Source organism: Abramis brama (genome assembly GCF_963993115.1).
Source record: "Abramis brama genome assembly, chromosome: 2".
NCBI classification, from domain to species: domain Eukaryota; kingdom Metazoa; phylum Chordata; class Actinopteri; order Cypriniformes; family Leuciscidae; genus Abramis; species Abramis brama.
This window is the reverse complement of record NC_139964.1, coordinates 48780714-48807469: the sequence shown is the minus strand read 5'-3', so window position 1 is coordinate 48807469 and position 26756 is coordinate 48780714. Positions and strand designations below refer to the sequence as shown.

Sequence of the window (26756 nt, the reverse complement as noted above, 5' to 3'; positions counted from 1 at the left end):
ACCATTATCTGACTATTTTTAAGTTAGCCTACATAGGTAAAATTGGAATTTGGTGTAGGCTAAACATCATTACATCATATCATTACATTGTCCGCGGTTCGTCTGACGCTGCTTCTGAATCTCTCTCCGGCCGGTGAGTGTTAGTGTTCCGTATAAAAAACTTTGATATGTCCATATTAACTTCAGCCGGTTAGCCAGTAAGCTCGCTACAACGCCGGTGAAACATACAACAGCCCGCCAGCCCCTGATGACAACGACGTTCGTTATGGCCATAGACTGTTAAAAAAGATGGACGACGCCCCTTCGCTCTCTTCCATTGATGAGAACTGAAGCCGCCAGAGTCCCGATATGGTGCTGACATATTGGAACTTGAGTCTGCGCAGTAGCGATCTCGGGACCAGACCTGCGCAGTAGTGAGCAGGAAGTAAAGCCGCGAAATCAACGCTCCGCCCTCACTCTCGCAGAATGCACTCAGGGAGAGTGGATTCTGCACACTTTTTAAAAAATTGATTGCAGTACGTCAAGAGGCTTGTTAAAATAAAGTAAATACAATCTCCTCAGTCCTCCGAAGATCCCGAAAAAATGTCCGTTGGTGCTTCAGTGACTACTTCGCTCAGAGAACCTGTCAATCACAGCTGTCAGTCATGACGTTACACCACCGCATCACGTAACTAACTAAAAAACAACTTATTTTTGAAACAGACACTTGAACTAACATCAGCGTGATAAAAACAACAGCAAATGAAAGAAACCATCTTTGGAAAAAAGATATTTGAAGTGTAATTTAATTGTTTAGTTGGTCTCACGTCCCGTTGAATAACATGGGGAGGCGGGGCTTATGACCTATACTAGGACCAGTCACCGGGGGGCGATCGAGACGTTTTGGCTTCACTTTTCAGGGCTTGTGCGGCACGCTTGGGTTATGGCAGTTGGCAAACAAGCTGAGTGATGCGCGATGCATTACCGTCCGCCACCACGCACGGTAATGGAGCTTGTGTTTAATTTTTTGCCGCTCCAGTCAGAAAGACTGAGAGGAAATTAAACAAAGTTGAAGTTATTTTAAAAAACCTAAAAGATTCGGGGCTTTTGACAAAACATTCGGGCCTTAAGCCCAATTAGCGAGAATTACCCCCCCCTCATTCAGAGGCGATGCTTCTTCACCGTTGCTTTGAGAACTCTCTCTGAACTGCACGCGCGGCACACACACACGTCCAGCTACAATAATCATATTAATTTGAAATAGCAACCCAGAATATTTGTCACAAGCATTGATTAAAACAATGATGACAATAATCACATGAAAAAAAGAAAGAAAAAAAAACGACTTAAATTCTGGACCTTTGGCAGTGAGGGGGGGTTCGTTCGAATCACCCGAACCCCCCTCCCTGCCTACGGGAGAGTCAATCAGAATGGTGTTTGACTGTAACTGTCTCTTTAAGAGACCGTCACTGACGCTGTGGTCAGCCACGTATCGCCACGTCTCTACGCATGCGCGTCCGAGTCAGTTCCGGGCTGGGTGCTGGTGTGTTGAGAGATCAACATCAGGCAGCTGCTGATTTTAATGACATTTACTTTCTGCCTGTCCTTTGGAATCTGTTGTTTAACTGACGTTTAATCTGTCTGTAGATCAACGTCTAAAATATTACTACAGCGGACACATAGAAAGATGAATTTCCTCAGGGGAGTAATGGGGGGGCAACCAACAGGCCCACAGCCGACTGGAGCAGAAACAGTGAGTTTAATTAATGCAAAAACAAATAAATATATTTGAGAATGAATAAAAAATTAATACAGTTTATAAGCAGCTAAACGCAACTGCTTATCAAGTCAATGACACTCGTTAGATCATAATGCTTTCAGATCAGTAACGTTAGTTGATATACTGTACACAGAAATATGATTAGATGTAGCCTATATGAACCAGTGTTACAAAACATTTCTAAATGACACTTCCAAATCAGACAGTGTTTATGCTTGAACCTTGAAAATATGTTCAATTACACTGTATATGATGTTTGGTTTGTTACCAATAGTCTTTGCACAGTGTTATTTTTACTATTGTGATGTTTCCAACTAAATTTTCGGGAACACTTTATTTTACAGTGTCCTTGATGCATATGTTACATGTACTTACCATAGTAATGACAGTCAATTATGCATAATTACATGCAACTAACCCTCAACCAAATCCTAATCCTACCCTAACCCTATAGTAAGTACATGTAGTTAATTAATATTACTCAGTACTTAAATATATAAGTACACTGTAACAAATGACACTTTAAAATAAAGTGTAACCAAATTTTCTGTAGGGATAATGTAGCTTAACTCTGACAAGGCATTTACCAACCGTTATTGTGTGTCTGTTCAGATTCAGAAGTTGTGTGACCGTGTGGCTTCATCCACCCTGTTGGAGGACCGAAGAGATGCTGTCCGTGCCCTTAAATCTCTGTCCAAGGTGACCAGCAATTAATGCTTGTCATGTTGATGTTTGTTATTGAGCTGTTGTAATTATACACTGCCATTTAAAAGTTTGGGGTCAGTAAGGAAAGAAGTGAATGCTTTTATTCAGCAAGGATACATGCATACATTGATAAATAGTCTCAATAAAAGATTTCTGTCAAATAAAATATGTTCTATTGAACTTTCTATTTATCAAAGCATCCTGATTTAAAAAAGTATCACTTTTAATAATTATAAATGTTACTAGAGCGTCAAATCAGCATATTAAAATGATTTCTGAAGGATCATGTGAAACTGAAAACAGGTGTAATGGCTGCTAAAATTCAGCTTTGCCATGACAGGAATAAATTAATTTTGTAACCATTTTCAAATAGAAAACAGTTTTTAAATTCTAAAAATATTTCAGAATATTACTGTTTTTACTGTATTTTTGAGCCTTGGTGAGCATAAGAGTTTTCTTTTGCAAACATTCTTATAGACTCCATACTTACTTTTGAATGACAGTATATGCTCAATAATATTGAAGCTTGATGTAATTGAGCAATAAGGTACAAGAGGTGTTGCTATATAGTGATTATAACCACAGTTAAAAGCCGTTGTTTGCCACGGTGCTCAACAACCTCTTTATCCATGCATATATATTCAGTATAGGAATTTTTGAGTATCTTTTTCTTATTGTTTTTAAGAAAAATCTTTATGTAGAAATTAAAGACCTCCTGTGGTGAAAATCAAGTTATTAATGTTGTCTATATGGTGTTTTTAATATGCTTTAAGACAAACCATGTGCAAATGCACAAGTCAATATGCCACTTTATGCGTTTGCTTAAAGTCCCCCTGTAGTCAATAATTGTATCCCTTGCTGATTATTTTCTCCTTAAAACTGCAGTGATCTAAAGACAGTCTTGAAAATGCAGTTTGAAATCGCTGGTGTTTCTGACTTCACAAACTACCCTGTAACCAATCAGGTCAACATGCCTGCGGGCTTTAGCATAGCTTTACTATGCCGTGAAGCAAGGGAGTCTCAAGAGAAGCCAGGTTATCTTGTTATTTATTCTGTTGATATGAAAAATCAGTTAGATTTTGCAATATAGCGGGTGTATGATTTATATTACGACATTATGATGAACTATATGCCTTTCTCCACTGACGTTCTGAGTTCTTCAAAGCGTTTCTAAGGATGCTGATTGTTAGAAGGTAGCTGTCTGAAGGCAAGATTTAAAAAAAAAAATGTACAGGAAAAACTTTCTATTGGTGATCAAAGATGAGTTTTAAGGGATAAAATGATTGGCTACAGGGGGACAGGCAAATGCATTAAGTGGCATCGGTCTGCTAGATATAGTCCCTACAGAATGTTACTATGCAACTAAAATAACAATCCACTATGGGAGTTGCACAGTGATATGGTGAACAGGTGTTATTTTGTGGAATATTGCACATTTTATAATAAGCCTGTACTCTGTTGGCACTGTTTATAATGCATAGGTGATATTACAGTAAATAGAATATCAAAACAGAAGGAATACAGTACATGCTGTGTTCGTTTCACTGTTAAAAACATGCCTTGAAAGTGATGTGAGGTGTTGTTTTTAATTGAAAATACTTCCTCCTATCCCGATAAGTAAGCCATCATAAACTGATTTGAAATAGCATATTGGTGGGAGTGTTCAGAAACAGTCATTATGCAGATCCGTTTGGTGCAGCTAATGTTGCAGAAATTTCATTTCTGTCCCAGAAGTTCAATTTAAGGGTAATTTCATCTATTTGTGACAGAATATATATACATTACTTAGCTGTTTGTTGAACATGTGTCAAGTAGATTTTTAATTACAGAAATACCGTGTGGAGGTTGGAAATATGGCGATGGACCATTTGGTTCGTATACTACAGACTGACCGGTATGTTTCACAATTTGGTCAAAAAAATATTGCATTTACCATAAAGATAGGTCTTGCTGTGTTTTGTTGATATGACGTGAAAGGGCTTTGGGTCATTTACCACACATTGTGACTGTTTAAACTTTAAAATTGTTTTTTTTAAACAGGTCAGACACTGAAATCCTAGGTTACGCTTTGGACACTTTGTACAATATTGTTTGCAATGATGAAGAGGAAGAACCAGGTATGTTTAGGCTATATTCTTAATTTAGTCTGGTTCAGATATGATCATGTTGGGATTTTATTTGTATTGTTTCAATGTCCATAAGCGTCTTGGGCTGATTCATGTCTTATTCTTTGATTCCAAATGAATAATTTTCTTTAATTGTTCTTACAAACCTTATTTCAGTCTGTTCCTAGTCTCCCTCTTGCAGTTTGTTTGATGAGCTGGGAAATATTGTATATCTGATCTTCCTCCTTTTTCTTTCCATGTTTAATCCACCAGATGAATCTGAAGGTAAAGCACTTTTTTGCGCATGATGCTGTCTAACCACTAGCCCATCCATGCTTTGAAATCCCTGTAGAATATATCCACTGCGTTTGAGACACTCAGAGAATTTCACAGTGATCTGAACCTAAACAATTTTCCTAATTCCATAATTTCCTAATTCCATAAAGCAGCACATTTTAGATGCCTGTATTTTGGCATAATGACACTAGCAGTTTTGTTCTTCTCACAAGAGTTCCGTTAAATTAAGAAAAGTCTTAAAAAGTTGTTTAGATGTCCAAATGAAAAGATTTTTATAAATGAAAGAACACAAATCCAGTTTATATTATAACACCTGTGCAGATTGTGCTGCTGGTCAGTAGACAAGAAAATGATCCAAAACCTTATTTGTAAAGACATTTTTTTATCAATGCTTAATTTCTGTTAACTGACAATTGATCATTATGTTTGCGCGGTTGGTCAATCAAAGTTTGAGCTACTTCATATTTTGCATATGCTACTGCACATTTTAGTTGTTGTTAATGATAATCTTCATTAATTTTCAATTTTCAAGAGAATTAACATTGTGTACTAATAAACAATAATAATTTAACAGTTAATAACAATTTTTGAATAATAATTGGATTTAAGGTATGTTTTTTTTGTTATTGTTATTTTAAGTTTTTTAGTTAACAGTTTTTTAGGTTATGTTTAAGTTATTTACTTTTAATAAAGACACCATGAAATAAAGATAAAATGTCACTTTGAAAAAAAGGAATGTTTGCTCGTCAAACTGTTTTTTGGTGTCCTTTAAGGCTGAATGAAAGTCTTGTCAGTATAGAACCGAGAATTGTCCTAGTATTAATATTTAGTGTAAAAAAAAGTTTACTCTGTGTGGGAGAGGTTAAGCTTTAACTGGTGTGGGTTTTTGTGTGTTCTTCTTTTGTTTTATTAATTTATTATTATTTTTATTTTATTTTTTTCACCCTTTTCACTGTCTGATTTCCTAATCTGTGGGTTGATATGCTTTTTTCTGTCCCTCTTTGTATTAAATACAGTTCTTGTCAGCAGACACATTCCACTGCTCTGCCGTCTGGAGGCTTGATAACATATGTACTGAAAATAGTTCATTTTCTGGCTCTTTGCAATTTTATTGTGATCAGATTTAGCACAAAAGTTTATTTTTCTTCTTCTTAGTATATTACTTTCCATATATTTCTGTCTATCTCCCCTTTTTTTGTTTTCCCCTGCATTATCTGTTAAAATAATCAAATCGAAGTAAAGACAATAAAGAACAGGTTTCCCTGCATCACATTTTCTCTTTCAGAGGAGAACCAGCAAAAGCAGGAGGATGATTTGGGAGCTCAGTTCACTGACAAGTTTGTCCAGGAACCAGAAAATGTCACTCTGCTCCTCACACTGTTGGAGGTAAGCTTAAACTGCCAACTATACTATCTTTTTTTCACTGTCTTTTTTTTGGACGTTTTGTTGCTTTCCATATTTCCTTTCCATATTGCTGATGTTGTTTGACTGTTTTCCATGCTGTAGGAGTTTGACTTTCATGTCCGCTGGCCAGGTGTTAAGCTCCTAACTGCACTTTTGAAAAACCAGTGTGCTCAGGTCCAAGGTATCATCCTAGTCAGCCCAATGGGTGAGTCTAAAAATGTATTTTGCTCTTGTAATTATCTGATAGTTTAGAACAATTTGCCAGTACAGATTGTTTGGTAGTCAGATTTTTTTTTTATCTACCCTGTTATATATTATCATATTTTACACATTTTGCTAACTTTATTTGCTTTTTAACCAGCTGAGATATCTAAAAAAAAAACAGCTAATTTCAGAACCTGTTGACTCATATGACGCAAATGTGAACCAATTGACTAACACAATAAAAAATTTAAAATCCTAAAGGAGTTTTAGAACCAAAGTATTTTACATTTACATTTAATCATTTAGCAGACGCTTTTATCCAAAGCGACTTACAAATGAGGAGAGCAATCAAGCAAACAATAGGGCAACAAAATGCAAGTTCTAGCAGAGTACATGTAGCAAGGTGTTTTTTTATTAAATAAAAAACAAATAGAATAGAATAATAAGTGTTAATATTTACAGGTCAAGTGTTGATGAAAAAGATGGAAATGGTTGAAGACTCAGCTGCTCGGGTTGAGTTAGGCAGGTCATTTCACCAGCAACATTGGTGGTCATTAACATTTTTGGGATGTGCTGATGTTGCACTGCTTGCTTGAAATATAACATCCAATATATACTGAAAGTGAGTGGCATGGCAAAACTGCAGCACCCTTTTGTTCATTTAATCCCTGAGTATGTGCCACTCCCAAAAATCAAGGCAGCCATACAAGTTAGTATGTGGCTTGAGGGTAGGTTTTAGTGGTTAAAGACTTTCATTTGTACTTGATTGTAGTATGTCCAGAGTGACAGCCATGTCATGTGAGTGCTATATATTTATATATATATTGCTAGTACCGGGTTGGACCCCATTTTGCCTTCAGAACTGCCTTAATTCTTCGTGGCATAGATTTAACAAGGTGCTAAGAGATTCTTCAGAGATTTTGGTCCATATTGACATCATGCAGTTGCTCCAGATTTGTTGGCTGCACATCCATAATGCAGATCTCCTGTTCCACCACATCCCAAAGATGCTCTATTGGATTGAGATCGTGTGACTGTGGAGGCCTTTGAGGATAGTGAGCTCATTGTAGTTGAAGAAACCATTTTGAGATGATTTGAGCTTTGTGACATGGCATGTTTTCCTGCTAAAAGTAGGCATCAGAAGATGTGGTCATAAAAGGTTGAGCATGGTCAGCAACAATCCTCAGTTTGGCTGTGGCATTTAAGTGATGCTCAGTTGGTACTAAGGGGCCCAGTGTGTGCCAAGATAATATCCCCCACACCATTACACCACCAGCAGCCTGAAACATTGATACAAGGCAGGATGTATCCATGCTTTCATGTTGTTTACGCTAAATTCTGACCCTACCATCTGAATGACACAGCAGAAATCGAAACTCATCAGACCAGACAACATCTTTCCAATCTTCTGGTAAGCCTGTGCAAGTTGTAGCCTCAATTTCCTGTTCTTAGCTGACAGGAGTGGCACTCGGTGTGATCATCTTCTGCTGTAGCCCATCTGCTTCAAGGTTTGACGTTTTGTGCGTTCAGAAATGCTCTTCTGTAGCAGTTGATTATTTGAGTTAGTGTTGCTTTTCTATCAGCTCGAGCCAGTCTGGTCATTCCCCTCTGACCTCTGGCATTTACAAGGCATTTTCTCCCACAGAACTGCTGCTCACTGGATATTTTCTCTTTTCTGGACAATTCTTTGTAAGCCCTAGAGATGGTTGTGCATGAAAATCCCTGAAATACTCAGACCAGCCCATCGGGCACCTACAACCCTGCCACAATCAAAGTAACTTAAATCACCTTTCTTCCCCATTCTGATGCTCAGTTTGAACTTCAGCAGATCCTCTTGACCATCAGTTTCCACAAAATATTAATCAGCACAAGTGTTTTCAACATTGATAGAAAAATGTCTTGACCACCAAATCAGCATATTAAAATGATTCTGAAGGATCATGTGACACTGAAGACTAGAGTAATGGCTGCTGAAAATTAAGCTTTACCATCACAGGACTAAATGACATTTTAAAACATTTTAGAAATGTGTGGAAAGGCATGTTTTCAGTGTTATGCAAACACTGTATTTCTATTCCTCATTCACTTTTATTCATTTGTGTCAAGGTAAATATGGTGTCTACTGTCACTTAGGTCGAAATCTTTGCTACCTGGTGACTTCAGCTCCGCATTCAGCACTATCATTCTTTAAAGCTGTTTGGATTATTTTATCGATATCTAGTTTCTAATATTGATTTTTTTTCTTACTCTGCAGGAGTGTCCAGGTTAATGGATCTCCTAGCTGACTCCAGAGAAGTTATCCGTAATGATGTAAGTGTTATTGCTCTACATTACCATGAGTGTTCATACAGGAAGTCTCTGTTGAAATTAAATTAATCAATTTGACCTTTTTCCATTAAGGGTCTCCTGCTGCTGCAGCAGCTCACCAAAGGCAACGCAGCAATTCAGAAAATTGTGGCCTTTGAAAATGCATTTGAGAGACTTCTTGATATCATCACAGAGGAAGGTTCTAGTGATGGAGGTATGCAGTTAACAATCCCTTTTAATTTAAAATGGAGAAGGACACTCGTGAATTTCCAAAGGTGGCAAGATTGTGCATTAAGGTTCCTATTCACCTCACAGGTATTGTGGTGGAGGACTGTCTCCTATTGTTGCTCAACCTCCTGAAAAACAATAGCTCCAACCAGAATTTCTTTAAAGAAGGCTCCTATATACAAAAGATGAAGCCATGGTTTGAGGTTGGGGATGACAACTCTGGCTGGTCAGCGCAGAAGGTCACCAACCTCCATCTAATGCTGCAGGTCTGAAATGAAGAATCCATTTAATATGTGTCACAATTCACACACACACAAAAAAACCATACACAGTAAATTGGATGTTTTTATACAGATTAAATGAATGGTTAAATATTATTGGTACTACTTAGCGATAAGATTTAATTTAACATTACTTGTAACCATATTAGTTAATATTATCTAACAATTAACAATACTTCTACAGCATATATTAATCTTAGTCAATGGTAATTTCACCATTTACAAATGCATTATTAAAATCCAAAGTTGTATTTGTTAACATTTGTTAATGCACTGTGAACTAACATGAACAAACAATGAAAAATAGATTTGACAAAGATTAATAAATGCTTTAAAAATATATTGCTCATTGTTAGTTCATTTTTTTAACTAATGTTAACAAATGAGACCTTGCTGTAACCTCCTCCTCTTCTTCCTCTACTTCTTCTCCTTCTTCTTCTTCCCCTCCTCCCCCTCCTCCTCCTTCTTCTTTTGCCACATTATAGAAGCAAGTCAGTGAGTATTGTTTTGTTTGTTATGTGCTGTTGAGTTAAAATCTCTAGTTGTGTTTTGTCTCTGTAGCTGGTGCGAGTGATGGTTTCTCCAGTGAACTCTCCAGGGGCTACTGCCAGCTGTCAGAAAGCCATGTTCCAGTGTGGTCTCCTCCAGCAGCTGTGCACCATCCTCATGGCCACAGGTGTTCCTGCAGACATCCTCACAGAGGTCAGATTATTCTCAGAATCTTATTCTCATTGGCCTTGTTTACACTAAAGGCCTGCGTTCCGCTCCATATAGCACACAGTTAAAATATATTCCACTGACCGTGAACACGGATGTATGTATGCGATGTAGTGACTTTGTTTCTGAGCATTCAAATCACATGTGCACAAGTTTGGGCTAATGCAAAAATCAGGCTGTATATGCATACATCAGTGGACTGTGTTACTGAGGAAAATTACGACATGTGGAAGACACAAATTGTTTGGAAAACATGCAATAATTTCAGTTTAACTGCCCAGTGATCTATTATGATCAATGGATTTCAAACTGAAGTGAAGAGTCAGATCAGAAAAGTCTGTTTGTTTGTTTTGTCATTCATTATCCAAAAGTATAAATGCAGACTACAGTGTTTCCTCTAGTGGTCGACCGATTCGAGTCTTTGAATATCTAATTAACATTTCATTTATAAAACCTTTATAAATGAAAAAGTCCAACATTTTAGGATGAGCAAGCCTTTGATATGTTGTGTCAACGTTTGTCCACATTCCTCTCCTACGATGACACAACGTTTTGTTGGGCCATCTGTCCCTTTGCAGATGCGCATCGGGGTTGCTCTCGTCATTAAACCGCGGGTACTTTGCCTAATGCCTCAGAAAATCCGATCTGCCTGTTTACATGACAGTCGCATTGGCACATATCCGATTTATATCTGATTTATTTCCACATATGAACGAGGCCTGAAACCGATCTCAAAATATACGAATGCATGTGTTTTTTTTCCGGTTTACACGGTCATTGAACACATCCGATCTGTGTCGCATATGAGCAAAAAATCGGAATTGGGTCACATTTCACTGACAGTGTAAACGAGGCCTGAGCCTGACTGTGTCAGTCAGTGCGAGTAATGCATTGAGATCTTTGCGTGGCTTGATGCATTTAAATAACTCTGTTTAGCAACAAGCACATCCCGCACTTTATTTTCTCATTCATGCATGTTCTTTTTGTGTAAACCGAAACATCAGACACAAGTGCTTTGCTTACGAAGGACATATGCAACATTTTTATTAATGTAGCCTATAATAGAGTACTTTATTTACAATAAAACATTACATTATACTGTATGTATGATAGGCCTATTTAATCACAGTTTTTAAAAATCGATTCGTTTTTATGCAGAATCGTTCACAAAAGCATCGCGATTAATCATCAAAAACTATTATGTTCCACAGCTCCATACAAAAGACATGAACAGAAGCAAAATGTCCAGTTTTCTCTCTACTCTTATCGTTCTTGCTGCTCTCAATTGTTCAAGCCACTTGACATAATGATGGAATGATGGATGTGTCATTACTATAGCAACCAATGTAGATAACTAGATATTTAGACCACTGCTCAAAGAAGTGGATCTCTATTGAGCCCTTATAAAGTGGCCATTCACACAGATCACATTTTTGCATTGAAAAACACAAGACACGAGCAGTGGATTGGAAAAATGGTATTGAGGTATTGAGAAAGTTTAACTTATTTTAGCTTAAATGCGTGTTTTAAGAATGCCATGTCATGCACACAATGTTTAAAAACCACCGTCTAGTTCATTTTTACATGGAGAACAATGGAAAAGTAGCACAGTGGAATTCAAAAACATGTTATGTGTGAACGGCCTCTACCAGTGCAGGATTCAGTTCTAAAAATCTGCTTTGAAAAAAATTAATTGCACAGAACTGCATAATGTTTCTTAAATTGTACGGTTTCTTAAATGTTACCGTTTTTAACGGTTTTTAATGTACCACTGAAATGTTTTAACTTTTTTCTATTTGTCTTTCTTGTACAGACCATCAATACTGTGTCTGAAGTCATACGTGGATCTGAAGTGAATCAGGACTACTTCGCATCTGTTAACGCACCATCCAATCCACCAAGGTTTGGTTTGTTCTTTGTACTGTCTTTCAAACGATAATCAAAAAAGTATTTTCTGGTAAAGAGTTGAGAATATGAACTTGTTGACTGTTTTCTTCAGGCCTGCAATTGTGGTTCTTCTCATGTCAATGGTGAATGAGAGACAGCCGTTTGTTCTCCGCTGTGCTGTACTTTACTGCTTCCAATGCTTCCTGTACAAGAACCATAAAGGACAAGGGGAGATTGTAGCCACACTGCTGCCCTCCACTATAGATGGTAAGTGTTGCCCCGACTAGTCGCTTAGTTCTGCCATTAGTTGGTGCAGACTGTTCATGGATCATATGACTTCAGTTGCACTTATTTTATACATGGTGACAGCAGGAAGACATTTTTTTCTTCTGTGTATAGTCACCTGTAATTACCAAATAAATTTAGAATTACATGTAAAGTAAAACTAATGCACTTTGTGTTACCAAGGCACATTATTATAATTATAATAATAATATAAATAAAAATATATTTTTTTATTTATACATATATTTTCTGCCATATATTTATGCACCAGCACTTTGGACATCTGAGTTGGGTAACGAAAATACTAATCAAAAAACTAATGTGATTATTGATTAGTCGCGTCTGTGCGCTGTGCCCGGAAACCAACAGCCAGTTACGTCGCTTTACAGTAGAGAATAACCTATTTCTATGGACAAAATGCATATGGAAAATAGCGGAGGACACAGAGTGAGCTGCTGCAGGAAAGGTATATGATCTAAGTTGTCCGAAACATGAGAATGCTTTATGTTAATAACTTAAGCAGTTCAAACTAAAGCATAAGCGTTTCCCACGTCTTGCCCTCTCGTGCTTTGACAGATGTGTGTGCTGTTTAATGCCTTTGGCACAGCGCATTTCCTCAGCGCATAACTTTCATTTTATGGTTAAATCTTCATCTGTAAATGTTAGAAATTCCAGCAAATATTTCCATTTTGCATATTCTGACAACAAGCATCTTGTTAAACTTCACAGACTTCAATGAACATGCACGTCAAACAGACGGAGCGCAGTAGAATAGGAGTGCAATAATTCTGACTAAAATATACATTTCGCAACAAAAAAAAAATTGTTAGAAATTAGGTGTAGGTTTAAAAATATACATGTAACACAAGTAATCATATTTTTGAGAACAGTAACAGTAAAGGCACCAATGTTGGAATAGCCCATTAATGTAATATAAATACTATGTTCATACGAGTGAATGTGTTCCTCATAGGTAAATTTTGTGCTTTTGTTTTTCTTTTTTTCTTTTTTTTTTTTGTCGTTTTAATTTCTGCTTTAAAATAGTAAGCAATCAGTTGTTTTTAGGTTTAAAAGTTTTGTTAGGTTTTGTTTTTTGCTTATAATGTACAGCATAGCCTACATAGATACATTCACTATATATGATTTCATAGGCTTTATATTACACTTTTTTTTGGAGGACCGCATTGGGCAGGATATGGAATAATATTGTTTAAAATAATGGATAATTTTTAATGGATAATACATTTTAGATTTTTTCAGATTAATCGAAAAGTAATCGTCAGATTATACTTTAATATTGTTTTTTCTGTCCCTCAGCTAACTCTATCTCAGCGGGACAGCTGTTATGTGGAGGTCTGTTCTCAGCAGACTCTCTGTCAAACTGGTGTGCCGCTGTGGCTCTGGCTCATGCGCTGCAGGATAACCTCACCCAGAAAGAGCAGCTACTGCGGGTACAGTTGGCCACCAGTCTGGGCAAGCCACCTGTTTCCCTTCTGCAGCAGTGCACCAACATCCTGTCCCAGGTACCCATTCTCAAACTTATATTGTGTGTTTAGTCAACATTTTGGGTTTCATTGGGCTCACTGACGTTAGTCAGGGCTATTAAACCTTTTGGGGTTTTTAATGTTTTGGCTCAGTAATTCTACCATATCTGTCTTTTTGGACACTGTCTGTTGAAAAGATGAGAATATGTTGTGTTTTGGTTGCTGGTAGGGGTGTGCGATAGGTATGATACATTTAAGCAATATCATACAAGTACGATTTCTATTTTCCCCTGAATATCAGCATGATTGCAAATATTTATTGAACTGTTGTATAAAATCATTATCACAATATGTTAAAATTAAGTTATATTTTAGACACCATATTGTCAATATTGTCTGTTTTGTTCTTTTTCGTGAACTGGTGTGTCTCCGAGCTATACACAGTGGTTTTTCGTTCCTAAATAAATTCGCTTTTTTTTCTTCCCGAATCAAATGAACGAATGACTCAATGAATCAGTCATAAAGAGAGTCAGAAAATGTTGAGAATGAGATATCATTTTCTGTCAATATCACACACCCCTAGTTGCTGATCTACTCTATGGGGTGTTGATTTGCTAGTTTGTTCTCAGGCTAAACATCAAGAGCAACTTTTTCAACCAGCAGCATGGCTTTCCACCCGCTAGACCAGCACCAAACCAGCATAAACCAGCCTCAACCATCTTAAAAGTTCATGCTGGTCTAAGCTGTTTTTTCGACAGTTCTGGGCTAGGGTTCCCAAGATTTGGGGACATTCTGAACTCGTATGGGAATGGTAGCTTGTGGTTGTCACTGAATATCAAAGTGAACTGTGCTGTGGTTTTTGCAGGGTGATAAGCTCGACCGGAGGGTGAGTATCTGAGCGTGGACAGTTTTATGTGATGGTGTGGCTTGGCCTCATTTCCACAATGGGGGTTCATTAGGTGTTTTGTGTTCCTTCTGTTTGCTGTTTCTGCCCTGTTTGTTGTGTTCCCTTACTGACCCTGGCAGCCCTGGCTTTGACCGTTTATTTTCAACTGCTGGCTGCATGCTATGGTCTTTCGGGCTTATTCTGGAAGAGACAGAAGTTTCAGACTCTCTGAAATCTGTACTGTTATTCACCCCTTTCAGGTGGCTGCTAAGTCCAATGAGTTTATGACTAAATATTCACTCAAAACTAGAGATGCACCGATAAGATTATAATTTTTTTGGCCGATACCGATTTTAACAAACAACTATTGGCCAATTCCGATACAGTATTTGACACTTTTTATTTGAACTTGTCATTAAAATAGATTACTGTTTTGATCATGTAAACAAAGTTCAAAAACATATGCATTAAGATATACTAGCTGGTTTATTGCTGCATAAAATTATTTCTTTTGAACGTGGATTGAATCCATTTAAAGGGATGGTTCGGAGTAAAATCAACCTAGGGTCCTTTGCACCATGACATCGAGCCAATCACCCCAAAAACCCTTTTTTCCCTTGGTTGAACATTTTTAAAGTTAGAGCTTATTTCGAGATATCAGCCGAATGGCTTAGTGCAGGCGCTATTGGCTCCAAATTTGTATCTCGTAAATTACCCCACTAATAATGCCCAGAATGGTACCAAACTTCTACAGTAGTTCAAATAGGTTCTGTACTCATAAAACGAGGCATTGGAAAGTTTGTAAGTGCATCAGCAGTTTATTTAAATAACACTTGCCTGACAGCTCATGCTACTGCTAACCCAGACACCGACGTCACTTCACTGAGTTGAGAAAAGCACGTAAAAGTCCTGACAGAAAGCGATGCATAAGGATGTAGTGTAACGTCGGTGTCTGGGTTAGCAGTAGCATGAGCCGTCAGGCAAGTGTTATTTAAATAAACTCCTGATGCACTTACAAACTTTCCAATGCCTTGTTTTATGAGTACAGAACCTATTTGAACTACTGTAGAAGTTTGGTACCATTCTGGGCATTATTAGTGGGGTAATTTACGAGATACAAATTTGTAGCCAATAGCGCCTGCACTAAGCCATTCGGCTGATATCTCGAAATAAGCTCTAACTTTAAAAATGTTCAACCAAGGGAAAAAAGGCTTCTGGGGTGGTGTTTGGCTCGACGTCATGGTGCAAAGGACCCTAGGTTGATTTTACTCCGAACCATCCCTTTAACAATAAACATTCTAACATAAATGCATAAATACAACACGACAAAAATGCTGGCGTAGCTGGCAACTTTGTTTAAAAAAAATGCTGGTGGTGAAAGAGTTAAAACACAAAGCAGCCTAATATTCCTGCTGCGCTGCTGTCTAAGAGCTGCACAGATCCAATTTACTGGTACACAAGCGTTTTAGACAGAACCGACGAACCGAAGAAGTGAAAGAGAACTCGATTAAGTATTTGATCAGCTTTCCCGGCACGTGCTTTGGATGTATGCGCACACAAAACTTCTCAAACAGTAAGTAGAAATGTGTTATCTTTTGCATCGTATTGCACTTGAATATTTAAATTCTCAAGGCTTAAAAGCATTTGGAAAGGATACATTTTCATGAAGATGCAGCACTGGCCTGATGGCAGTCCTTATTGTGAAGTCCTGCTGTATTTTATACAGATTTAATTTTGTTTTGGCAAGTATTTAATTATTTTACCCAAATAAAAACGGATTATGCAACAGACATTATACAACTCTGTGCCTTCATGCAGTTAATTAATAAACCATCGGTTTGTTATATCTGCCTCTTTCTACAGCCGATATGCAGATTGTTTTAAATTGATAAAAAATTGGCCGATACACCGGTGCATCTCTTCTCAAAACTATTCCTGATTGCTTTTTCTGCTGCCCAGTACTTTCCTGTTTTGCAAATTGTTTTTATGCACATCTTAGTTATCTTGTTGATAATTCTTATCTTGTTGAAAAGTTAATAATTACTTTTAAATTTCCATTATGCATTTTTTTTAACCCCTAAAACTAACAGTTCTTATAAGCTAGCCCTTACAGACACTGATGTTTTTAAATAAAACCCTCTCCATAGTGTTTGAATGGAAACTTTCATAGTCCCTTTTAAACACCATATTATAACCATTTTATAATATACAATACCGTTCAGAAGTGAACTTTTTTTGAAAGATCGTAATACTTTCATTAATCAAGGATGCATTAAATTGATCAATAATGGCAGTAAAGACATTTATGATGTTACAAAAGATTTCGAAGTCAAATAAATGCTGTTCTTAAAAAAAAATTAAAAAAAATATCATGGTTCCGACAAAAATATTAAGCAGAACAGCTGTTTTCAACATTGATGATATAAACTGTTTCTTGAGCACTGTAGTGTGCTACGAGTACTTGGATGTTGTAGTTCTTCAAAAATACAAAGTGTGGTATTTTAAACACTTGATGCACTCAGTGGTTACCACTTTCTTCAAGAAGTGGAGAGGCTTGTACAAGTACTAATGGCAACACATCACGTGCATTTGAAAAATAAATTTAATTGTAAAACTGTGAATTCTTCTGTGTAGTAAAAATGTTAAATGTTCCATTTGACATGACACTACTCTTCTAAAATGTATACACTATATGGTAGAGTTGATAGTGTAAGTGCATAGTATAATTAGTACACCATTTGGGATGCAACTCTTGTCATCCTTTTAAGGTTGTCTTTGTATTTAGACCACATTGAGGTTGTCTTACATTAAGACACTTAAGATTTTGTGTTTGTGTTGCAATTATACTGATGGCATTTTATCCTAGAAAACTAATAATAATAATAATAATAAAAAAGATTAGGGTCCAACTCTCCCTATTAACTAACTATTAACTATGACTATATTAACTATAAACGCCGAATTACTGCTTATTAATAGTTAGTAAGGTAGTTGTTAAGTTTAGGTATTGGGTAGGATTAAGGGATGTAGAATATGATCATGCAGAATGCATGCAGTACTAATAAACAGCCAATATCATATGCATGCTAATAAGCACCTAGGTAATAGTGAGAATTGGACTCTAAAGTGTTACTCTAAAGGAAACTAAAGTGTTACCTTTGGTTTTTAGACCACTCGAAATTTGAAAACAAAACTAATCCTAACAAATAGCACACTATTTGTGTCTGTTTTTCTTTAGCTCATAGATGTTGAATAGAATTTGCCAACAAACATTTTTAAATTAAGTTTTCATTATATTTATTATCTGTAGACTAATTAGTGGGAAATCCTTTGGTCACAAACATCTTATGTAAGATCAGATAAGATCTTAATTGCAAGCAAAACAGGTCAAAAACAAGTTCCGACAGTTCTGACTGAAAGCAGCCATCTGCAATTTTGCTATTTATTGTATTTCTGCAGAAATTAACAAATACAATTTGGAGAACCTTGGAAATACTGTCTAAAAGGACTTAAAATTAAAATTTTACAATGTTAAGCGACTTGTTTCTTGCAGTAGTTTCTTTATCAATTTATTTGCTCATTTCTTAGATGTTAAAGTTGTATGTTAGCTCAATATAAATGTTTATGGCAGTATGAGTGTGTGATCAAGACTGTATAATTGTGTTTTTTTTCTGTGTTCAGGGCAGTAGGGTGCAGACGAAGGTCGGTCTCCTCATGTTGCTCTGCACTTGGATTAGTAACTGTCCAATCGCTGTCATGCACTTCCTGCACAATCAAGACAATGTTCCCTTTGTATCCTTTTATCCATACATACACACACACACACACACACACACCTGATTTATATAGTTGATATACACACAAACAGTGTGTAACTAATCTAATTGTATTGGTATCGTGATGATAAAAAGTTTGAATCTTAGTTAATGATTCACAGAGCGACTTTATTTTTTACCTATGTTTAACTTGTCATTCTGAGTACAGTTACCTGTTTGTCAGAAACTGTGTTGCGTTTCCTTAAATTATGTGTTCAGCTGACAGGTCAAATTTCAGAAAACCTGGGTGAGGATGAGCGACTGGTTCAGGGTCTGTGTGCTCTGTTGTTGGGGATCTGTATCTACTATAATGACAACAGCTTAGAAAATTACACCAAGTATGTTCTTAATTTATGTTTTTTTTATGTTTCCACTCATGCTTTCTTTTGTTCGTATTTCTTGGTCTTATAACTAAAGCTGTCAGCTGATATAAAATGATCCATGACTAAACTTTTTGATAATTAAAGTGCACATAAATAAATTGTATTCAATAGACTAACACATCACACGTGTAAGTGTTGGTTTTGACAATTTGTGAATTGAATTGAATTGAATTGAATAGAACAAAACAGAACAGAACAGCACAGCCAGGCTATATAGTACTGTGTCTTTGAGTATTGAACATATATACTGAGTTTTTAGAAAGTAGATAGAAAACAAAAAGTATTCCATAATGTGTTCAGCTTTGCTATCACAGGAATAAATAACACTTTAAAATAGAAAAAAAAGTTACTTTATTTCATAAATGAACATGTTACAATTTGACAGTGCATTTTATAACAATTCACCCAGTGCCATCATTAAGTGTTGAGCCTCCTTCACTATCTGTGTTACACAAAATATATTTTCCTCTTCACAGAGAAAAGCTGAAGCAGTTGATTGAGAAGCGCATAGGGAAGGAAAACTTTGTGGAGAAGTTGGGCTTTATAACCAAACACGAACTGTATTCCCGTGCTGCTCAGAAACCTCAGCCAGCCTTTTCCACCCCAGAACACATGCTTTTTGATCATGAGTTCACCAAACTTGTTAAAGAGTTAGAAGGTTAGTTTTGGAGTCCTGAACACAAAGTAAGACCTCTTTTCCATTGTTATTAACATCTGTCGGTGATCCTGTCACAAGTGCATGGTCATAAATTCAGGTGTAAATGGGATTCAGACCTTTTGAAAAGTAGTCACTCATACCACCAGGGGTGCATAGCCATCCTAATGTGTTCTATCCAACATTAAAGGTTCACCTACTAATGTACATAATCTTTATGTAAAAACAAGGGTTTTAAACTTTACTGGCAAGGCTCAGCTTTAATAGAAAGCAATCGTCTGATCAAAATGTTTCAGATTAGAAGTTACTGGAAATGGATCACTGAAGACGGATGTTAATAACTTGTATTTCGCACAATGACAAGTAATAACTACATCCTTAAGAGACAATGTGTTTTTATTATTGTATTTTTTTCTTTCTCTGAAGTCCACTGTTAATTCTTTGCACCAAAAATATGTTCATTCATTATTTTCTTCTATGCTCCCTCTGTTCCTCAGAATTAAACGGTCCATTTTTTTCTGTGCCTGAAAGAAGCGCTATGTGAATTTGATAACTCATATGATCCGTTCAGGTAAAAGGTTTATTTTTCATGTTTGCGGTTCTTTTTGTTGTTCATAGGAATGATAACAAAAGCAGTGCTTAAGTCAAGCGAGGAAGAGAAAAAGGAAGAAGAGGTGAAGAAAACACTAGAACAGCATGACAGCATTGTCACCCAGTACAAAGAGTTGATCAGAGAACAGGTAAAAAAAATTATAATAATTATAATAATAAATATACTGCATCAAACTAATATCACATTCTCACATTTGTCAGAATGCAATGTTTCAAACTAAACCTAGTGATATTTTAAGTTATATAGTGTATATATATAACAGTATTAATTTGCCTTGGGTTATTCATGGTGTAACAACAGTTTGCATACTTCATCAGTCTATTTTATATGAAAATCATAAGCAGTGTTGAAAAAGAAAATATAAAATATATATCCCAAACCCCAGCTGAGAACACCAAAAACAGAGACAATTTTAATCTTTTTATAAGATTAACTTCTATTGAATATTTGATTATTATCTGTACCTGCCATGAAGCTGATATGGCAGTAAACTTAAATACAAATTATTAATGTTAATATGTTGTGGCCCAGCCATAGCACCTTTAAAAGTTTTTTGTGAAAGAACCCCTTCAAGCTTAAAGTGAAAAAAAGTAACCTGATAACAAATCTGACAAGAAGAATGGACTAACAGATACCGTTTTTTTTTTTTTAGAGCTGTAATTGCTGCCATAGGTAGCTCTACTGGATCTTAAGTAGGTCATAAGTAGGTCCTGCTGGACCTACTTATGCACTTTGGTTTGAAATATGGGCAATAATTGTCATATGATTAACATATTCAATATATGACCAAAGAAAAGTGGGTTATCTCTTCCTTTTTCCTCTGTAGGCTTACAGGAAGAGGAATCATTTCAAAATAGGCATATGTTTAAATTATAAATGTTCTCCCTTTTTAATTGCAGGATTCTCAAATAAATGAGCTGAAGGAGCAAGTGACACTGCTGGCGTCCCAGAATGAAAAGATGCAGAGCACCATGACACAGCAGCTCTCTCAGATCCAGCAGCACAAAGACCAGTACAACATCCTCAAACTCAAACTAGGTACTGAGCAAATGCCGCGTTCACGCCATGTCGAAATTACTGCAAATAAAGCTCCATATCCTTTCGATGCGGTATCTTGATGTCATATACCGCTTCAAGTTGAACACACCTTAAATCTGCAGTGGTCAGGTGGTACAAATCGTAGCTCTCAGAAAATGAGTTTATATGTTGTGATTACAAGTTCTATAAGCACGTGAAGGATTTTTACTGTTCAGAATCATTACAGCAATTACGACATGGTGTGAACGCACCTAGATATCAGTTGTTTGAGAAGTATTTGCAGTATTTTAGGAGAAATCCATAGTAAATTACTTTTCCTGAACTGCCGTTTTTACTTTTTTGTTACTTTTACATTTGTTCCACTCTTCCTTCACACTCTGTAGGTAAAGATAATCAGCAGACAGGAAATCAGGCAGAGGCGGCCCATGTGAACGGACTCCAGCCAGAGGAGCTGAGCCAGCTCAGAGAACAGCTTGAGGAACTGCAAAGACAAAACCAGCTGCTGCAGACACAGCTGGGTGAAAAGGACTCTCTAATAACCAGTCTGGTATGTGTGTGTGTTCAGTTCTTCCAACCTCCCAAAATGTATTTATATTAGTATTAGGGCTGGGTTGACGATATTGATTTTTCTCGATTTTAGTCGATTCTGATCGAACAATATCGATTCTTAAATCCCAAGAATCGATCTTTCAGTCCATGATGATGTTTTTCAGTTGATGCTTGAACAAAAAACTTCACTAAACAGCGCTAGTCCCATCAAATAAATCGTAATATATCTTTTTATAAGCTTTGTTACTGTTGATATGATATAGTCAAATTCTGTCAATTCTATTACGAAATGCACTTACAGCATTGGTCGAGACATTTTTTTCCTCGAGAGAAATTGATGTACTGTAACTGATATATATACATATCAAATGATATTGAATCGAAACGTAAGCTTGTGAATTGAAATCGAATTGAATCATGAAATTTGTGTCAATACCCATCCCTAATTATTATTATTATTATTATTATTCATATTATTATTAATACAATTACAATTTAAAAGAGCTAGTATTTGATGAATACAAAGCTGTTGGTGCAAATTAATTTGATGAATACAAACTGTTATTATTATTATTTTAATATATTTTAAAATGTAATTTATTCTTATGGCAAATTCAAATTTTCAACAGCCATTACGCCAGTCTCCAGTGTCACATGATCTTATAGAAATTATTCTAATATGCTGATTTGATGCCCAAGAAAAATGTCTAATTATTGTACATTTTGAAAACAGTTTCTGCTTAATATAACATTAAATGTAACATTATAAATGTATTCACTGTCACTTTTGATCAACTAAACTGTACTGGTATATTTGGAAATATTTGGTCTGTGTCCAACAGAAAGCTGAGGGTGTCTCATCAGCAGAGGACTCAACTTCAGAGGTCACAGTGTTACAAAGGGTAAAGTTCCACTCTTTCTCTTCATTATATTCATTAAAGATTTCATTACATAACATTCTGCACCTGCTGAACCAAACACTTTGAACACTATGTTTGGCTGCAGGAGGTGGAGATGCTGAAAGCTCAGCTGCAGAGACAGACTGCAGAGGTAACACAATTACAGAGTGAAAGACAGGAGCTTCTCAGAGGATCTGATACTACAGTAAGTGTGTTCCACTCATTGATCATTGTACAGACACTACAGTCCAGTGTGCTGTTGTCTCAGCCTTAGATGGCATCTGCACAGACCACCTTTGAACCGTCTGTTGCATAATTCAATCTTAAAATCGCAAGATCCACAGTGAGTCATCCAGGAGTTGGTTTTTTTGTTTTTTTTTTTTTTTTTATCAGGGGAGTGAGAAAAATACATGATTCTATCTTCTAAATATTCTCAAATTGCAAAAATGCAAAAATCGATTTTCTGAATGTTAGTTAACAATGTAATGTTACCAGAAATGAAAAGGCGGAGGTCAACTGCGAGAGAAGTGCAGCGCCCAGACAGTTTAGAAAGCGCACACCTCATAAAAGTGTGCAATATATATCATCTACAATAATATCATAATTGTTGTTTTAACTCACTTTGCAGAAAAAAAAGAAAGAAAAAAAACAAGCCTTGAGAGTGCATGGTTTCTCTGCATGATGTAAAAATAAACTTCAAATGCCAGTGAAACAGTTCCTGTTCCAAACAAGGCCACACCAGAACCGTTGCACATTTCTAAGCAACACGTAATTACTGAATGAGTCTGCATTTTTGAACGAATTGCTTAAATCTGCAGTCCGTAACTTTTTTTGTGTACAAAATGTACAAAAATTATATAATGAGCAAGTACATCAGGAATCCATTTTCTTATCCTGAATCACTAGTACACCTATAAAAAGTGTTTATATTCTGACTATTTTAGACTGGTTTGGGTCATACCACTGCAGAGTAGCCCCGTACCTGCGTGACTCGTCATAGACATAAACAGAGAGAAGTAGCTCCAGCTACAATGTTCTTCCGCAAGACGCATGCAGTTCTGGTTATTGACCGCTAGGGCGCCAAAAGTTACAGAGTGCAGCTTTAAGTGAATAATTCAATGTCCCATTCATAAAGAAAGTCACTCATTTGAATTAATGATTCAATGACTCACTTATGGGGCCACCTACTAATGGTTTTAGTTTCATATTTCAGTATTCATTTTTTTAAAACATTAATCTCATAGCATTATTTATGCAGTTGTAATTACATCATAAATGCATTTATGCCACCTCTGAGCTGCATTAACCAGTCTGTGTAAATATGCCTCTGTGCCACATCTGCAGTGTCACCTCAAATGTTGTCAACCACTAATGAAAGGCACAGAACAAAAACCTCAGGAAAATGTATTTTTGTATCAAGTAGTAAAATAAGTACTAAATTGAATCGAATTGATATAAAAAAAAAAAATCTCAGTTATTTTCTCACATTAACATTTTAATATTTACCCACCCCTAAATGTTGCATGTCACTCAGACGGCAAGAATAAGCTACAATTTGGATCGGTTTGTGTGCCAGTAGGTACATTTATGGCTGATAAAAAGTAAACACTTCAAACAATTCAAAGGTGTGTGGTTTGTAAGATTTTCTTTTTTTATGTTTTTGAACAAAAGTCTCTTATGTTTATACCCAAGCTGCATTTATTTTATTGAAAATACCATATAAACAGTAATATTGTGAAATGTTAATACAATTTAAAATAACAAAAACTGTTTTCTATATTAATATATTTTTAAAATGTTTATTCCTGTGATGGCTAAGCTGAATTTTCAGCATCATTACTCCAGTCTTCAGTGTCACATGATCCTTCAGAAATCATTTTAATATGCTGATTTGGTTTTCAAGAAACATTTATTATTGTTATCAGTGTTGAAAACACTGTTTCAACAGATTTTTGCAGCATTTATTTGAAATAGAAATGTTTTGTATGAAAGTAAAAGTCTTTACTGTCACTTTTGATGTACCATTGCTGAAAATAGTTTTAATTTCTCTCAAATATATATCTTACTGACCCCAAACTTTTAAATGGTAGTGAATGGGCTTTTTAGTTCATTACTGTCTTTCTTTCAGGCTGCAGTTCCAGGAGAAAATAGTCTCTACACAGAGAAAATTGCAGAGTTAGAGAGCAGGCTCTCTGTTCAGACAGCAGAGAATCAAAAGCTTAAGGTGACTTACTATAGACAAACATAATGTACTCATTTACTGATTTGCATTTTACATCATTTGCTGTTTAACCTAATTCTTGCTCCTTTTTTCTGTTCATCTCACTCCCTTTCAGGTGGAAGTTAAAACTCTTCTGGAGAGTCAAGAATCAATGGAGAAAGACCTTGCTTCAGCCACAAGCACAGCCGCCATCATGCAGGCAGAGAAGAGCAAGTTGCAGCAGGAGGTGCAGGAGTCCAAGAAGGAGCAGGACGATCTTCTCATGCTACTCGCCGACCAGGACCAGAAGATTCTGAGCCTGAAACAGAGACTCAAGGACTTGGGAGAGACGGTACATTCCTCATGGCATTCCAGAACATAGTTTCACTAGCTTTGTATTCATCAAATGTTGTTTTGTGGTGTACTTGGGGCCGGTTCACACAGATGACATTTTTGCTGTTAAAAATACGAGGTCAGGTCAGTGGAGTGGGAAAAAAAGCACAAGGTATAGAGAAGCGTTTTTTAAAAAGTTGAACTTTTAACTTGAGCTCCACATTTTAGAATGCCATGTCACGTGCGAGATACTGCGAAAGACACGCAATGGTTAAAGACTGCTGTCTAGCATGTGTTTACATTGAAAAACAATGGAAAAGTAGCGCCATGGAATGGAAAAGCTTGTTCTGTGTGAATGGCCCCTTACATTTCTTCTTACTCTTGGTTTTGATTTGACTTTTTTTTTTCCTACAGATTGAAGATGAGGATGATCTGGATTCAAAGGATCAGTTTGATGATGATGATGATGAAGAGGAGGAAGAAGAGTGTGATGAATAAAAAAGTATTGACTTAATAGTGGAAGTGAAAGACTGCTAACATTAACCTGTCACTGACGCTTAGAGAAAGAGATTAAAGGCCTTGGACAGTAGAGCTGATCTTCTGATTTCTAGAAGAATCACATATTTCTTTATTTTCTTCAGACCTGCATTTTAATTTTTAGAATTTATTTCACTGTAGGAAAACAATACAAGGATTACATTTTCCCAGCTAATTGAACCGGACTCATTTCATTTCATTTTTTTTTTAAAAAAGGCTTAAAATTTATTGAGATAATAAACACAGGTGAATACTTTGTTTTTGATAAACATTACCAGTGCTTATGTCATGGTCTCACACCGTAGAAGATTCTAAAGAGCTCTTTGCACTAATGATGGAGATGAGAAAATAAAGAAAGGATTTGCTCCTGCTTTGTTGTACATAGTGCAAAACCATGAAGATGTTCAGTCTGCATTTCTATACTGCTTGAGGGCTTGTGAGAGTGTCTTTAGGATGGATGGATGGATGGATGGATGGATGGATGGATGGATGGATGGATGGATGGATGGATGGATGGATGGATGGATGGATGGATGGAAGGAAGGAAGGAAGGAAGGAAGGAAGGAAGGAAGGAAGGAAGGAAGGAAGGAAGGAAGGAAGGAAGGAAGGAAGGAAGGAAGGCAGGCAGGCAGGCATGTCCTCTCTGCTCAGGTGCATTGTGAACTCTGTTTAACATCTCATTTAAATGGTCCATTTCCTGTTTTGCATTAGATTGCTTCTTGGTCAGATGGCTGTTAGGTTTTTTTTTTTTTCTGTGCCTGTTAACAGTTTTCAGAATTGTTTAGTCATCCAATCATATTTACAAATGATCAAAACACAAACCCGTGCTGTGTTGCGTTGCATTGCATTGCACTCACACTAGCCACCTTGTTTTCAATGTGTTGTTCATCAAAACACTGCTGAAGTCCCACTAAATGTTGGGATGTACACTTTCAGGTTCCTCTAAAACTGGAGATATTCTGCAAAATTTGGTTTAGCCTTTGGTTAATTTATGGATAAACAAGACTCATTAGAATAAACTATATAAATACTTGTCTGTGATGTTTTGGCCTTAGACTTAGTTTTTAATTCAAGTTTTTGATTGGTGTGTTGTTACATATACAGACATATTTGAGGATTCACAAGGCTAATACCCATAAATACAATTATGCCATAAAGTGCATGGTCATGCTTGATTTAATTTGA

At 36.4% G+C, this 26756-nt stretch overlaps 1 protein-coding gene across 6 annotated transcripts; it reads left to right on the top strand.

Annotated features, from left to right (window-relative positions):
- The first annotated feature begins 1447 nt into the window (after positions 1 to 1447).
- uso1 (USO1 vesicle transport factor) lies at positions 1448 to 25941 on the top strand. 6 transcript variants are annotated; one of them, XM_084105671.1, is made up of 26 exons: positions 1485 to 1732; positions 2372 to 2458; positions 4294 to 4358; positions 4505 to 4581; positions 4843 to 4854; positions 6152 to 6252; positions 6373 to 6475; positions 8729 to 8784; positions 8875 to 8995; positions 9097 to 9275; positions 9852 to 9992; positions 11821 to 11909; positions 12007 to 12161; positions 13497 to 13702; positions 14529 to 14549; positions 18231 to 18341; positions 18584 to 18702; positions 19224 to 19405; positions 20021 to 20142; positions 20915 to 21053; positions 21437 to 21600; positions 22445 to 22504; positions 22608 to 22706; positions 24630 to 24725; positions 24838 to 25053; positions 25449 to 25941. In XM_084105671.1, exons 1-26 carry the CDS (start codon positions 1667 to 1669, stop codon positions 25530 to 25532), a joined length of 2871 nt encoding a protein of 956 aa, XP_083961797.1. In that variant the 5' UTR covers positions 1485 to 1666; the 3' UTR covers positions 25533 to 25941. The 6 variants fall into 6 exon arrangements, with proteins under 6 accessions (XP_083961801.1, XP_083961802.1, XP_083961800.1 ...); XM_084105675.1 differs by lacking the exon at positions 4843 to 4854 and having other exon boundaries at positions 1448 to 1732; positions 4505 to 4591; XM_084105672.1 differs by lacking the exon at positions 4843 to 4854.
- Positions 25942 to 26756: the final 815 nt, after the last annotated feature.